At 44.7% G+C, this 15,713-nt stretch overlaps 1 protein-coding gene across 1 annotated transcript; it reads right to left on the bottom strand.

The window, feature by feature from the left end:
* Nucleotides 1-4,599: 4,599 nt before the first annotated feature.
* LOC142098523 (protein kinase C delta type-like) lies at nt 4,600-9,521 on the bottom strand. The gene is made up of 4 exons (XM_075181363.1): nt 9,330-9,521; nt 8,280-8,423; nt 7,541-7,669; nt 4,600-4,938 (listed from the first exon to the last, which is right to left on the bottom strand). Exons 1-4 carry the CDS (start codon nt 9,519-9,521, stop codon nt 4,774-4,776), a joined length of 630 nt encoding a protein of 209 aa, XP_075037464.1. The 3' UTR covers nt 4,600-4,773.
* Between the last annotated feature and the right edge of the window lie 6,192 nt (nt 9,522-15,713).

The raw sequence follows: 15,713 nt of genomic DNA, 5'->3' as shown, positions 1-15,713 counted from the left end.
TGATCTGCAAACAGCAGAGTATTACCACTGGAGCTGCGCACAGCAGGACCGGACACCAGGAGGCGGCAGCGATGACCTGCGGACAGCAGAGTATTAACACTGGAGCTGCGGACAGCAGGACCGGACGCCAGGAGGCGGCAGCGATGACCTGCGGACAGCAGAGTATTAACACTGGAGCTGCGGACAGCAGGACCGGACGGCAGGAGCCGGCAGCGATGACCTGCGGACAGCAGAGTATTACCACTGGAGCTGCGGACAGCAGGACCGGACGCCAGGAGGCGGCAGCGATGACCTGCGGACAGCAGAGTATTACCACTGGAGCTGCGGACAGCAGGACCGGACGCCAGGAGGTGGCAGCGATGATCTGCAAACAGCAGAGTATTACCACTGGAGCTGCGCACAGCAGGACCGGACGCCAGGAGGCGGCAGCGATGACCTGCGGACAGCAGAATATTACCACTGGAGCTGCGGACAGCAGGACCGGACGCCAGGAGGCGGCAGCGATGACCTGCGGACAGCAGAGTATTACCACTGGAGCTGCGGACAGCAGGACCGGACGCCAGGAGGCGGCAGCGATAACCTGCGGACAGCAGAGTATTACCACTGGAGCTGCGGACAGCAGGACCGGACGCCAGGAGGCGGCAGCGATGACCTGCGGACAGCAGAGTATTACCACTGCAGCTGCAGACAGCAGGACCGGACGCCAGGAGGCGGCAGCGATGATCTGCAAACAGCAGAGTATTACCAATGGAGCTGCGCACAGCAGGACCAGACGCCAGGAGGCGGCAGCGATGACCTGCGGACAGCAGAGTATTAACACTGGAGCTGCGGACAGCAGGACCAGACGCCAGGAGTTGGCAGCGATGACCTGCGGACAGCAGAGTATTAACACTGGAGCTGCGGACAGCAGGACCGGATGCCAGGAGGCGGCAGCGATGACCTGCGGACAGCAGAGTATTACCACTGGAGCTGCGGACAGCAGGAACGGGCGCCAGGAGGCGGCAGCGATGACATGCGGACAGCAGAGTATTACCACTGGAGCTGCGCACAGCAGGACCGGACACCAGGAGGCGGCAGCGATTGCCTGCGGACAGCAGAGTACTACCACTGGAGCTGCGGACAGCAGGACCGGACGCCAGGAGGCGGCAGCGATGACCTGCGGACAGCAGAGTATTAACACTGGAGCTGCGGACAGCAGGACCGGACGCCAGGAGGCGGCAGCTATGACCTGCGGACAGCAGAGTATTACCACTGGAGCTGCGGACAGCAGGACCGGACGCCAGGAGGCGGCAGCGATGACCTGCACACAGCAGAGTATTACTAGTGGAGCTGCGGACAGCAAGACCGGACGCCAGGAGGTGGTAGCGATGACCTGCGGACAGCAGAGTATTACCACTGGAGCTGCGGACAGCAGGAACGGACGCCAGGAGGCTGCAGGGATGACCTGCGGACAGCAGAGTATTACCACTGGAGCTGCAGACAGCAGGACCTGACGCCAGGAGGCGGCAGCGATGACCTGCAGACAGCAGAGTTTTTGCACTGGAGCTGCGGACAGCAGGACCGGACGCCAGGAGGCGGCAGCGATGACCTGCGGACAGCAGAGTATTACCACTGGAGCTGCGGACAGCAGGACCGGACGCCAGGAGGTGGCAGCGATGAGCTGCGGACAGCAGAGTATTACCACGGAGCTGCGGACAGCAGGACCGGACACCAGGAGGCGGCAGCGATGACCTGCAAACAGCAGAGTATTAGCACTGGAGCTGCGGGCAGCAGGAACGGACGCCAGGAGGCGGCAGCGATGACCTGCGGACAGCAGAGTATTACCACTGGAGCTGCGGACAGCAGGACCGGACGCCAGGAGGCGGCAGCGATGACCTGCGGACAGCAGAGTATTACAACTGGAGCTGCGAACAGCAGGACCGGACGCCAGGAGGCGGCAGCGATGACCTACGGACAGCAGAGTATTACCACTGGAGCTGCGGACAGCAGGACCGGACGCCAGGAGGCGGCAGCGATGACCTGCGAACAGCAGAGTATTAACACTGGAGCTGCGGACAGCAGGACCGGACGCCAGGAGGCGGCAGCGATGACCTGCGGACAGCAGAGTATTAACACTGGAGCTGCGGACAGCAGGACCGGACGGCAGGAGCCGGCAGCGATGACCTGCGGACAGCAGAGTATTACCACTGGAGCTGCGGACAGCAGGACCGGACGCCAGGAGGCGGCAGCGATGACCTGCGGACAGCAGAGTATTACCACTGCAGCTGCGGACAGCAGGACCGGACGCCAGGAGGCGGCAGCGATGATCTGCAAACAGCAGATTATTACCACTGGAGCTGCGCACAGCAGGACCGGACGCCAGGAGGCGGCAGCGATGACCTGCGGACAGCAGAATATTACCACTGGAGCTGCGGACAGCAGGACCGGACGCCAGAAGGCGGCAGCGATGACCTGCGGACAGCAGAGTATTACCACTGGAGCTGCGGACAGCAGGACCGGACGACAGGAGGCGGCAGCGATGACCTGCGGACAGCAGAGTATTACAACTGGAGCTGCGGACAGCAGGACCGGACGCCAGGAGGCGGCAGCGATGACCTGCGGACAGCAGAGTATTACCACTGCAGCTGCAGACAGCAGGACCGGACGCCAGGAGGCGGCAGCGATGATCTGCAAACAGCAGAGTATTACCACTGGAGCTGCGCACAGCAGGACCGGACGCCAGGAGGCGGCAGCGATGACCTGCGGACAGCAGAGTATTAACACTGGAGCTGCGGACAGCAGGACCAGACGCCAGGAGGCGGCAGCGATGACCTGCGGACAGCAGAGTATTAACACTGGAGCTGCGGACAGCAGGACCGGACGGCAGGAGGCGGCAGCGATGACCTGCGGACAGCAGAGTATTACCACTGGAGCTGCGGACAGCAGGAACGGGCGCCAGGAGGCGGCAGCGATGACATGCGGACAGCAGAGTATTACCACTGGAGCTGCGGACAGCAGGACCAGACGCCAGGAGGCGGCAGCGATGACCTGCAGACAGCAGAGTATTACCACTGGAGCTGCGGACAGCAGGACCGGACGCCAGGAGGCGGCAGCGATGACCTGCGGACAGCAGAGTATTACCACTGGAGCTGCGCACAGCAGGACCGGACGCCAGGAGGCGGCAGCGATGACCTGCGGACAGCAGAGTATTACCACTGGAGCTGCGGACAGCAGGCCCGGACGCCAGGAGGTGGCAGCGATGACCTACGGACAGCAGAGTATTACTACTGGAGCTGCGGACAGCAGGAACGGACGCCAGGAGGCGGCAGGGATGACCTGCGGACAGCAGAGTATTACCACTGGATATGCGGACAGCAGGACCGGACGCCAGGAGGCGTCAGCGATGACCTGCGGACAGCAGACTATTACCACTTGATATACGGACAGCAGGATCGGACGCCAGGAGGCGGCAGCTATGACCTGCGGTAAGCAGAGTATTACCACTGGAGCTGCGGACAGCAGGACCGGACGCCAGGAGGTGGCAGCGATGACCTGCGGACAGTAGAGTATTACCACTGGAGCTGCGGACAGCAGGACCAGACGCCAGGAGGCGGCAGCGATGACCTGCGGACAACAGAGTATTACCACTGGAGAGGCGGACAGCAGGACCGGATGCCAGGAGGCAGCAGTGATGATCTGCGGACAGCAGAGTATTACCACTGGAGCTGCGGACAGCAGGACTGGATGCCAAGAGGCGGCAGTTATGACCTGCGGACAGCAGAGTATTACCATTGGAGCTGCGGACAGCAGGACTGGACGCCAGGAGGCGTTAGAGATGATTTGCGGACAGCAGAATATCACCACTGGAGCTACAGAAAGCAGGAGTGGACGACAGGAGGTGGCAGTGATGATCTGCGGACAGCAGAATATCACCACTGGAGCTACGGACAGCAGGAGTGGACGGCAGGAGGCGGTAGAGATGATCTGCGAACTGCGAATATTACCACTGGAATGGTGGAGGATAGCAGTAGACAGTAGGACAGGGAGAGCTGCAGAGATACCAGGAGGTAAATCCACAAGGAGCTCCCAGGTGAAAATGTGGACCAAGAACAGGCAGAGGATCTGAGTGGAAGGTGACTTAAATAGGGGTTGGTAGGCGGTGGAGTGAGGACGCCGGCGGAGAGGTGAGTGAGCCGGGTCTCGGTTTAACCGAACCGAAGACCCGGCGAGTGACACTTTGCTTTAGTCTAATATTATTCCCCAAATCACATCGAGATTTCCGGTCCCTAATAAAAAAATGGGCATAAGCAAGAGAAAGCAAAACAGGTCCATAGCGCTAGTCATAAAAGAGCTAGAGGGTATGTCTATCACTCACCCTTTAATAGGAGTGGAGCAAGGTCATCTGTTTCGGCAAGACGGTGTCCATTTGAGTAATGAGGGAACTGTTATCTTTATTGAGCAACTTTCCGCACAGTTGAGTAAGGCAGTGAGGTTATGTGTTGGCGGGCTGTGACTCCGCAAGAAGTCTCAGCGGTGGTAGGAGAGAGGGCAGTCAGCGGTTAATAAGCAGATGGTGTTACCAGTATAGCTAAATAAACTATTATCTTATGCCAAGTTACAAATTGTATGTGTGGTTACTCTTGTTTTAAAGTTATAAGAATTACTTTCTGTTAAGGTTAAGTACATGGGTAAAAACATATGACCTATGCAGTTTATAGATATGAACATTCAAACACATAAAATATATACATATATACATATATACAGAAACCATTGCTCTAACCAGCATTGCTATCATCTCGGGCTCGTTGCCGTTGGGAGCATTTTCCACTTGGAGGTGACAAATGTGAACCCTCTAAATATGGCCTGGTCCTTGGCTGCTATTGATGGTCTCTGGGCCTCTGCTTTCTCCATCCTGTTTAAATCCATCTTTCTGGAGGGTGAGTGTGTAATCGTTACCTATAGAAAAGCACAACAAATGTGTACTTTAGCTATAACTGTATTTTTTTTTTTTAGTAGATACAGGATTGATTTATGATGCTGCCAATTGTTCTTTTTGAGCAGTTTGGGCCTGATTCATCATCGGACACATCTTGTGTTTAAATAACGGTCACTTAACATGATCATAGTTTTGACTTTATTCAAATACAAGCGTATCTCATATTACTTGCTGTATGTAAACTGCTGTATGATAGTCGTCAATATCAGTCAGCACTTACACCTATCCTATAGCTAGTACAAATGATGTGGCTAAAAAACACGTACTGAAGAGAAACCCAGGACTTGCATGAGCCACATCTGTGTTGGCACGCCCACAACATGGCCTTACTGTACATTGCCTATGTTCATTCATCCCTTGCTTATCCCATTCCACCCTTCAAGTCGTAGGCAGTGGTAAATGTCACTTGTGTTCAGAGAGGAATTGCATGCAATTGCATTCACTGTTGCAAGGTACATTTCTGAGCATGCTCAGAGCTATTTCACACAAGATAGGGCGCACAAAGGGACTTATGTCTGAAGATGAATCAGGCTCCTTATGTATAATGGAGCAATTTTTTGTCTCTTGCAACATTTCTGCAGATCGCTGAATGAGATATCATAAAAGTGGCGCAAATATAGAAAGTTATTGCTCAGAACAACAGTTTTACAGAAGTGACTAAATTATTTCACAAATCTTCCCATTGTGTCATGTGCTTTCTGGCCTCTTACAGCGTTACAGTGGTGCTGAAAGAATAAGAAGGGCTGAGTCATTAAGGAAAGTAAGGCAAAAAAAGGAGTAAAAATAGTAATAAGTAATGTTCTCCGGGACAAACCATGGTACAATGCAATGGGTGTAAATTAGTTTATTGTTTTGCACATAAGTTAAATACTGGCTGTTTTTTTTTATCTAGCACACAAATACTTGCTAGCTTATTTTTACACTGAAATTTAAAGTTGATCTAGGACATGCCCTTCCCCAACTATAAATTTGTCCTCACATTTTAAATTTACCTCCCCCTCCAATGCTACATGAATTTGCCCAGGTGCAATTTTACTCCTTTTTCTGCTTTGCCCTTAATGACTCAGGTCAGAAGAGTTTATTTACAGGAAAGCAGCATATATTTATATAAAAGTATCACAGAGTGATGTAAAAAATAAGAACAGCTATTATGACATCACAGTAATAAACCTGTTAGAGATATTGAAACAGGTTGAAATGTTGGAAGGGAACACTGTAACTGTGTCTAGAAACTGTATCACAATTGTAAATCACTATTTTCTGACGACAGATTCCTAAATGGTTCTTACAAAGTGTAGGACAACATGGGTTTGTGAGGGGATCATCAGATACAACCAATACATTTAGTGGGGAGATCTCTGTCTTTCTATTATGGAAATATATTAAACTAATGCAGCCATGTGCATTATGTGAATTATATGCCATTGGTCAGATAAAAGTAATTACACAGTGGAGATAATTTATGAATTGCTCCCAGTGCTTACTATAAAATGCCTTGATTTTCCATCACCACTTATGGATGTTCCAACCAGAGCACTACTCTAGAGAGACGCTTCCATAAACTAGATGTGTATCTCTGTGTGCAGAGAGACTAATTAATCTCTAGAAGCACACTGTGCAAAAGTGTAAACATGATCGACCTACTAAAACCCCTTTCATTGTTTCATCAGTTTTTCTTCTAAAATACTATATTATATATGACAACTTTGAGTATGTGGAGCTCAAAATGAAACTTAAGGACAAAAGGGTTACATTAAACGTTTAGGATGAGACCCAAAGATCAGCAGCGATGAGCTAGTGCAAAAGATAACCTGGTTTCTGCAATGATCTGGAAATGTAGGTGTGCTGGTGTGCCTACTACCTGCTTCGTACAAAACTCCCTTATTCTACACAAGTCCTCTGATTGTGCAAACTAGTGGTCTTCCACTAACATTACCATCTTGCTCTGCAAGCCTAGATGGAAATCTAGGTACAGTGATGGAAATCAAGACACATGGTACGTTCATAGCTGGTTTTGTGCTGTGCAGCAGACATGTTGTGCTTCATAATAGATGCCCAGGAGATTAAATATATTTGTGCCCTGAACCAACATTCAAGATAATGAAGCCCATCATTTCGAAAGCAACTTATGACACCACTGAAGCTTGAGGCCCTTTGTCATATTAATTTAATATGAAGTGCAGCACAAACATTTACTTTACAAAAATTGCTAGCGGATGTTTTCACATATGTGAATTCAGCTAACAGAAAGTATGGTTAAAGTAATAATAAAGTATTTTCTACTTATTTGTCTCCAGAGGGTGAAAGGAAACTCTTCCAAATGTGCCTTGTTGTAATCTTTCTTTAGCCCTGAGCATGCATTTTAAATTTCACTGTTATAATTATAAAGCAGACATTTTTTTGCATAAAAAGAAATGTCAAATGGTTGCATGCCATCTGATACACGTGTACACATGTCTACATCTCAGTAGGTCTATGTGCCTTGTACTTATGTACCATATGCTGAACAGCATTTATTTACAGGCTCTCCAAGTGTTTGTACAAGTTCTACTGTATACTTACAGGTGCAGGTTTGTATGGGGGTTCAACCTTAAGGGCTTCCAACGAGACCCAGTCAACATTCTTAAAGAATGGATGCTGGCGGATGTTTCCATGAACTCCTAATCGCATGCCTTGATCTTTACAGAGGAGCTGAAAGAGTAATTTGATTTTAATTTAGGCACTTTGATTTACTCAGCATGGAGCACAGACTTTTTCAGTCATTGCATTTCTACACAATACAATCAATTTACAAACATTTTGCTGCAAGGAACAGAGGCATATAGCATGATTTGTCCATGGCTACAGGAGGTCGATACAGAGATTATATCTGGGGTCTGTAGTATGTCTCACATTATAAATATTCTACAATCAGAACATCTAACCCCAAATCATTCTTTATATTTGTCCCAATATTGATCTCTCTATGCAAGTATGAGTGTTCCTTGTAACTTCATTGGAATGTACTTTATCTTTATGTATTTTACTGTACCCTATTGTGTATGAGAGAAGAATATCTCTGGTCAGGAAATCTAGAGCCACATCTATGAGTAGACATCATTTATCTCACATTTTAGGAATGGTCTCTGTTATCGTAGTGTCACATGGTGCCTTTTATGTTGCGTTCATACTCTTGAAAGGCAATGGTTATTGTACATAGTTCTCACAAGTAAAGTGCCAAAGCAACTTTTCTGCCTATAGATATTAAAATTGCATCATTTACTGTGATAACTTCTAATATTAAATTTAAAATGTATTTTACCTTTTTCACGATGTCCTTTACATCTGCGCCAAGTGCTTTGAATAGTGTGGTATGATATTTACGTCTTCCAGTGATCATTTGGGTCACAATGACGCCAAATGAGTACCAATCAGCACCGGCATTATATTCCTCACCAGACAGCATCTACCGGCAGAGAGATAATAGTTATTACAATTTTTAGCAATCAATTTTTACTTCTTGTTCTTTAATCCCATTGCCCAAGTCCATCACTCTCTATATAATAGTTTATATGAAAATAGATTAGATACTGGCATTCAGTTAGTTAGTATCAAAATATTCAGGACATTGATGTGCGACAAACTTGTAGATACAGAAACATGTGCTGTATTTCATGTGGTAGGCTGCAGTTACTTTACAAATGTATTATCATTATTATTATTAATTTCTTTCATCATTTATAAATTCTGAACCTGACATTTTAGGGAATCTAATTATAGTTTATGTCTTATTCACCTACCTTTCCCCACACTTTCTTCCTATTTACTGATAATAATACTTTTATTTATATAGTGCTTTTTTCTCAAAGGTGTCCAATAGTGACATTAAAAGACATATCATTTAATACATATAATAAAATACAACTAAACTTTCCTACCAAAATAGGTAGCTATCACCTGTATTATAGCCAGGACTCCCTACCACTAAAGCAGGGCACAATGAGTGTGGGGTCTATTTCTTTCCATTGTTGGATCATCAGTGGTCTTCTGCAGACATATCAACTGTACAACTTAAACAGGGTACACCTGAAGTTTCACTATGAAGTGAGAATTATATATATGCAAAATCATCTATTTATGTAACGGATAATGACAATGGCTTCAAAATGCTAACTGAATGATAATCTCTGTTGGAAGGTCTTGTGTGAAACCGCACTTTGCTTTACTCATTATTGGATAGCTTGCAGATGCAGTTAATGTGCAGGCTGTTTCTAAAGTGTCCCCTTTGTAGCCACATTGCTTTTCTCTAGGCTTCTATACAAAATATCTATGGTTACATAAGTAAACTGTAGGAAAATCCTGTGAGCCTCACCTCAGGAGCAGTATAGCCAGGTGTTCCAGCATATCTAGTGGCTGTTCGTTCTCCATAGATGTTCTCAACTGCAAGACCGAAGTCTGCGATCTTTAAATGGCCCGTTTCAGTCACTAGGATGTTCTCAGGCTTGAGGTCTCTGTGAATAAACAAATCCTTTCTATGCACTTTGCCATAAAGCGATGCTTTCATACAAACAAGATTTATTTTGTTGTGCAAAATGAAATTACACTTTAATAATGTACATTGCAAACATTAGTAGTTTTGAATGTATGTTTAGCAGTGTCACTCTGGAAACCTTTGATCACTTTTAATGCTCTAAAAATGATTGCATTTAGTGCCATTTTGATATTCAAAGCGGATTTAGCATAATGTCATAAACAAACCCAATTTACTAATCTCACCATTACTGTTTATACCCCCACACATTATACTCAGTCGTGTCCTCACACATTATACCAGAACATTATACCTGCACAGTGACCCCACACAATTTACTAGCTTAGAGACCCTGTGCAGAGCCCTTTCCAGTGACTAGTGTACAGGATTGCCTTTCCCCTAGACCACATTTCCTGTGCTGCTCCCTGATACCCTGATTTATTAACAGGCCCAAACTCAATCAACTCCAATTGTTTATAATAAATGTTTTTATTCACCAGTAATTAAAATGCTCAGTGATGTTTTTAATGGTGGCAGACATGTGTGACTCATGGCATCAGAGCCCTTTCACCCAACAAAAGTACATATATTTAAAATAAGTTACAAATGTGTTCTGATGATGAAAGCGTGGTCTGCCTACTACCCTCTTCTGTCCCAGGCCGGGCCTATGTTCCTTGGTATCCAGTTTAGAACTTTCTAACTCATATATTCTTTCACTGCATCTCTGTGCTGCTGCTAATCTTTACTATTAATTGCTAAATCGCATCTTCTAAAACTCCCATACTGAACTCTAGTAACGGTTTGGACTTTCAGAAGAAATTTAACACTAGCCAAACGTAGCTTATGGTCTGTTCCTTGGCTTGTACTAAACTCTACTGCCCAATTTCCATGGCATAGAGGATGTAGAGCTGCTATCAGTCAGTTGTAGAGGGAAATATTTGCCAATGGATAGAAAGTAGAGAGCAGACCTTTTATTAAATATATTATCTGGAAATTAGAATTCATTGTAATACAACTTTATTAAACTACTGTAAAACTATAGCATTATAATTACCGATGGACTATGCCTTTAGAATGGAGGAATTGAACCCCACATATGATTTCAGCAGCGTAGAACCTGGTGGAAAGAAAAATAAGTTAATTTTGCATTAGTGTAATGGTAAATTTATGGCTAAAATCCTTTAAAACTCCTCTGTTTTTTTTTCTACACTGACCAACTGTCTAATATGATGCTTCTTGTTCTGTGTGCTAGATGAAAGTCTCACATTTATTTATTCAATATATTCATTATAAGGGTTTATAGAAAATAAGTATATAAATTAAAAAATTAACTAAAATACAATCAGACAATGATTATGTCCATTAACAGAGGATTGTTACAAACTATAGTATGGAACCCATTTGACCACTTCTAAGATCGGCTATAAAAGGTAGCCACATGTAAGGCAATATCTTTGGCCTATTTGGACTTGATAAACTGCCTGGAATTGTTTAGTGTATTAGCTCCTGCAGCCTATAACAATCAGCCACAACAAGAATAACATTAGATTTTTATCCTGCATTCTCAAAAGTATAATAATCCATGACCGAGACATGTATGTGACACATATGATGTTTGATATAGGGAGAGAGACTGTTTCTTTGCCCCAGTGATGTGTCTTGTGTGGAGCTGCTATAGGGGGAGAGGACATTGATGTATCCCTGCCTCAATCAACAATTAAATAAACATTAAATAAAAGGCTTGTAAGGAAAAATACAAAGCATACAGTATTGGAAATAACAGTAGATGCCAATAATGGTAATGCCATTAAACGATATATCTATAATACATAAAAGCAATAATAGCAACATGCATGAATAGCAGAAATCATATGTTAAAGAATAATAGTGGATTTAAGGGCAGGGAGGGTTTGATAAATAGGCCCCCTATGACTGATAACTTAACGCTGTCAAAGAGAAGTATCACATATATGCAGATTTGAAGGGAGACCTCTTGGGGATTTTGTGTTCAGCTGATACATCCATCAGTCTTCCTCTTTCAAGATCATGCCAATAAATGATTCCTACTCCTCCTCAGTTTGAGAACTTTTTAGATGGCAATAAATCTGAGAGCAGTGGGGTCGATGGTCTATCAGGAAGTGATTTTGAAGGCTATGGTTTTCCAATTTGTTTGTTATAATTCTCAGATGTTCTGAGATTCTTACTTTTATGCTTCTGATAGTAATTATAATATACTGAATGACATTCTAACAAATACCCTGCTGGTGTCACACATGATTTTTGTAAACTGCAGAGGCTGAAGAGTGTCACAACTATTAATAGGAGTAGATGGGCAGATTGGGGCATTCCTAGCTTAGTTCATCCAGGCACTTCAATGCATCTAGTTTTGAGAGAATACAAGTTCCTGGTTTAGTGTCTGGCCATAGAGACTAACTGGCCCCATAGCTCTAACTTTAAATATTGCTGGTTTTATCAATCATGCTAATATTGCTAAGTTTTTTCATCTGGGACCCAGAACTAATAAAATTCACAGAGCTACGATGGCTATGCTGATGGCTTTACCCAGGAGTCAGTTAATGTTGAGACTGCGACCTGTTTTTCACTGCTTATAATTCGGTGGTAATTGTTTTTACGATTACCACCATTCCGACACCTGTCATGTCTCTGAAAAAAAACAGAAAGAATACAAAATTGACTTGCAAATAATTAGACTTACCTTGAAGATGACGCTGAAGATCCCTGAAGACAGCAGCATAATGACAGGAAGGCTTTCCAATTGGAGGACTTACCGCCTCTGCTGCCTGACATCATCACGTCAGACGTCTGTCAAGCTAAATTTAAAGCGGCAATGTTCGGTTAAGTGTTTAACCACTTAACCTTAATGAACCCCACATTGCCGCTTTAAATCTTGCTTCACACACGTCGTGATCACGTCGGCCAGCAGAGGCGGTGAGTTCTACGATCGGAAAGCCTTCCTGTCATTATGCTGCTCTCTTCGGGGATCTCCAGCGTCGTCTTCAAGGTAAGTCTAATTATTTGCAAGTCGATTTTTTATTCCTCCGGCTTTTTTTTGGAGGCATGACAGGTGTCGGAATTACTACCATTGTTTTATCGTACCCCAGCCTTATAATTTTGTATCCTAATTATAAGATATAACTCAGATATGAGTCATGCTTTAGAAGACCTGTTTCTATTGGTAGCACTCTTTCTGCAAAATATAGTGTAAATAGTTATTTATAATATGCCATCTATCTCCATGATCAATGCATTTAGTCCTTCCTATATCTAGTCCTTCCTATATCTAGTAGCTTTTATAATGTATTATTCTTATATTTACCTTGCACTGGGGATGTTAAGGGGGCCTTTCCTGCACAGCAAGTCGTGGAAATCGCCGCCGCTTGCATATTCCATTCCAAGTAGCACAAGCTCCTGTTTTGTGGTAGAAGCAGAATTATAATTAAATATGTGGGCTTAGCCAGGAGGAAAAAATAAACAATAAATAAAGAAATATATATGTTATGTATTTTTAAATATTTCCCTCCCTCCCTGTTTCCTTTTGGGATTATAACAGACAGACATTGGGAGGGCAGATGGAGGGCAGGAGATACAAGAGTGAAAGATGAGGCAATTAGAGGCATAAAGAACATGGAGTAATACAAATCAGACTTTCAGCAAGGAGGAAGCTGGAGAATATGCTTTTAGGAGACAATAGCAGGACAGAATTGAGGAAATGCAGCCATTTTTCCAGAGGCTGTATTAGCACTACAAGCTGTTATTGGTAGCAGCCATACACAACCTGTGGGCCACATGAGGCCCCCCAGGCCATTTCTGGCAGTGTACATGCAGCAGGACAGATGCAGGGGTACCTATTATTATCATTATTATTATTATTATACCTAAGAAATATAACTCTTCCCCTGTATTAGTCCTGTCCCACATTGTACTGAGTCTCAGTGTAGTTGTAGGGGTTTGCCCACTGTGCTGCAGTGAAGCATATCAATATGTTAGTGAAGTCAGTCTGGCAGTGAATCAGAATGAATGAGCTACCAGACCATCACTGTATTACGGTCAAACATAGTCTTGCATTTCCACTGCCTTGGAAAATTATATGAAGGGAAATGCATGACAGGAGGGGCGCAGAGAACAAGTGTGTTGCAACAGAGGGGACTGAATGTTTTACAGGCGAGGGATGGGGAAGAAATGTGTTACTTTAGAGATAAGGGGATAGGATGTGTTACTAGATAGGTGAGGGGGAGAGAATGTGTTACCACAGAGGTAGGAGGGGTGGGAAATGTGATACAACAGGTGGGAGAATCGAAATGTGTTTCTACAGTGGTAATGGGGAGAATGCTTTACAGCAGTGATGGTGGATGATATATCACCAACTATATGATAAAAGGAGTCATGGACAGCTGGCTTGTAACTGAATTTCCAATGTAGGACATTTCATCCTCATGATCCACTACCTTGTCCCTTATATCAGTGCAGTGAGTGCCCATTCCCAGATAAACTCAAAATGAAATGACTAATTGACCAGTGCGGAAGTAGTGGACAGGGCAGGAGATTCAAAACTACAGTGGAGAGGAATCTAAACCTGAATGTGGAACTTAATTGTGATGTGAATGAGCCCGAAAGATTCTGGATCTATCTGGAATGTAAGAGATAAGATTTGCTGTTTTAGTAAAGAAACATAATTTGCAATAGAAACAAGTGAGGTTGTATTGCATTTGTGTGAATATTTGACAATAAGGAGGTGGTCACAGCGGTACCTTGGTCTGGAAAGCAAAGCAGCCATGAACGAGGAAAGCACTTCCAGATGCACGTTGTAATACTCTACGCTCCACCATCACACTCTCTCCGCCCTCAACTAGCAGATCCCTCTTACTGATGACTTTCACAGCCAAATGGTGACTTGTAATGGAATCTTTTGCCAGCAGGACCTAGAGGAGACATTACAGGGTCAGACTCATAAAGAACACAGAAACATAAAGACAAAAGCATATGTAACATAGAGGACTAATAAAGTATGTGTGCAAAAGTTTATAAATATCTTCCGAAATTGTGACATTACCCTTTAAAGATGTTACATGTAATATAATGGGGAATACATATTTTATAATATTTAACCATGTGTTGCCATGGTTTAGCTAAATGAACCTAACTACTGGTGTAAAATATTAACGGGAACCCCATCACATTCCCGTTTAATTATAACACCCAATGCACATACATACACACATATATATATATACAAATATATGTCCATGGAATTTTACCTATGATGCCTTTCTTACTGGGTGTTTTACAAAGTCTACCCTTATATCTTGTCTGCCCAACTCATATTACAACATTTAAACCACCTGTCTAATATTGTGTAGGTCACCTTTGTGCCACCAACACAGCTCTGACCCATGGAATCATGAACTCCACAAGACCTCTGAAGGTGTCTTGTGGTATTTGGCACCAAGATGTTAGCAGCAGATTCTTTAAATCCTGTAAGTTGTGAGGTGGGGCCTCCATGGCTCAGACATGTTTTTCCAGCACACCCCATGCTTGATTGGATTGAGATCTGGGGAATTTGGAGGCCAAGTCAACACCTTAAACTATTTGTCATGTTTCTCAAACCATTCCTGGGGTATATATTCAGTAAACTGAAGGTTTGAAAAAGTAGAGATGCTGACTATAGAAGCCAATCAGATTCTAGCTTTCATTTATTTAGTGCATTCTACAAAATGGCAGCAAGAATCTGATTGGTTGCTATAGGCAACATCGCCACACTTTCAAACCTGCAGTTTAGTAAATATACCCCCTTGACTGTTTTTGCAGTGTGACAGGGTACATTATCCTTCTGAAGGAGGCCACTGCCATCAGGGAGAACCATTGCCATGAAGGGGTGTATTTGGTCAGCAGCAATGTTTATGTAGATTTTTCGTGTCAAATTAGCATCCACATGAATGCTAGGACCCACAGTTTCTCAGTAGAACATTGCCCAGAGCATCACACTGCCTTTGCTAGCTTGCTTTCTTCCCATAGTGCATCCTGGTGCCATCTCTTCCCCAGGTAAACGACACACACGCACCCAACCATCCACATGATGTAAATTACAATGTGATTCATCAGACTAGGTCACCTTCTTCCATTGCGCCAAGGTTCAGTTCTGGCGCTCACATGCCCATTGTAGGCACTGTTGGCGGTGGACAAGGGTCAGCATGGGCACTCTTACTG

Source organism: Mixophyes fleayi, chromosome 7 (genome assembly GCF_038048845.1).
Source record: "Mixophyes fleayi isolate aMixFle1 chromosome 7, aMixFle1.hap1, whole genome shotgun sequence".
NCBI lineage: Eukaryota > Metazoa > Chordata > Amphibia > Anura > Limnodynastidae > Mixophyes > Mixophyes fleayi.
The sequence above is the reverse complement of the archived record's forward strand: the minus strand, read 5'-3'. Positions and strand labels throughout refer to the sequence as shown.

Bases quoted from the DNA above. Each gene is read 5' to 3' on its own strand.
- LOC142098523 (XM_075181363.1), bottom strand. From the start codon at position 9,521: ATGAAAGCATCGCTTTATGGCAAAGTGCATAGAAAGGATTTGTTTATT. The intron at 8,424-9,329 runs GTGAGGCTCACA...CTCTGCCGGTAG, and splicing joins CTGGCTATACTGCTCCTGAG to ATGCTGTCTGGTGAGGAATA. The intron at 4,939-7,540 runs GTAAGTATACAG...GCTTTTCTATAG, and splicing joins CCCCATACAAACCTGCACCT to GTAACGATTACACACTCACC.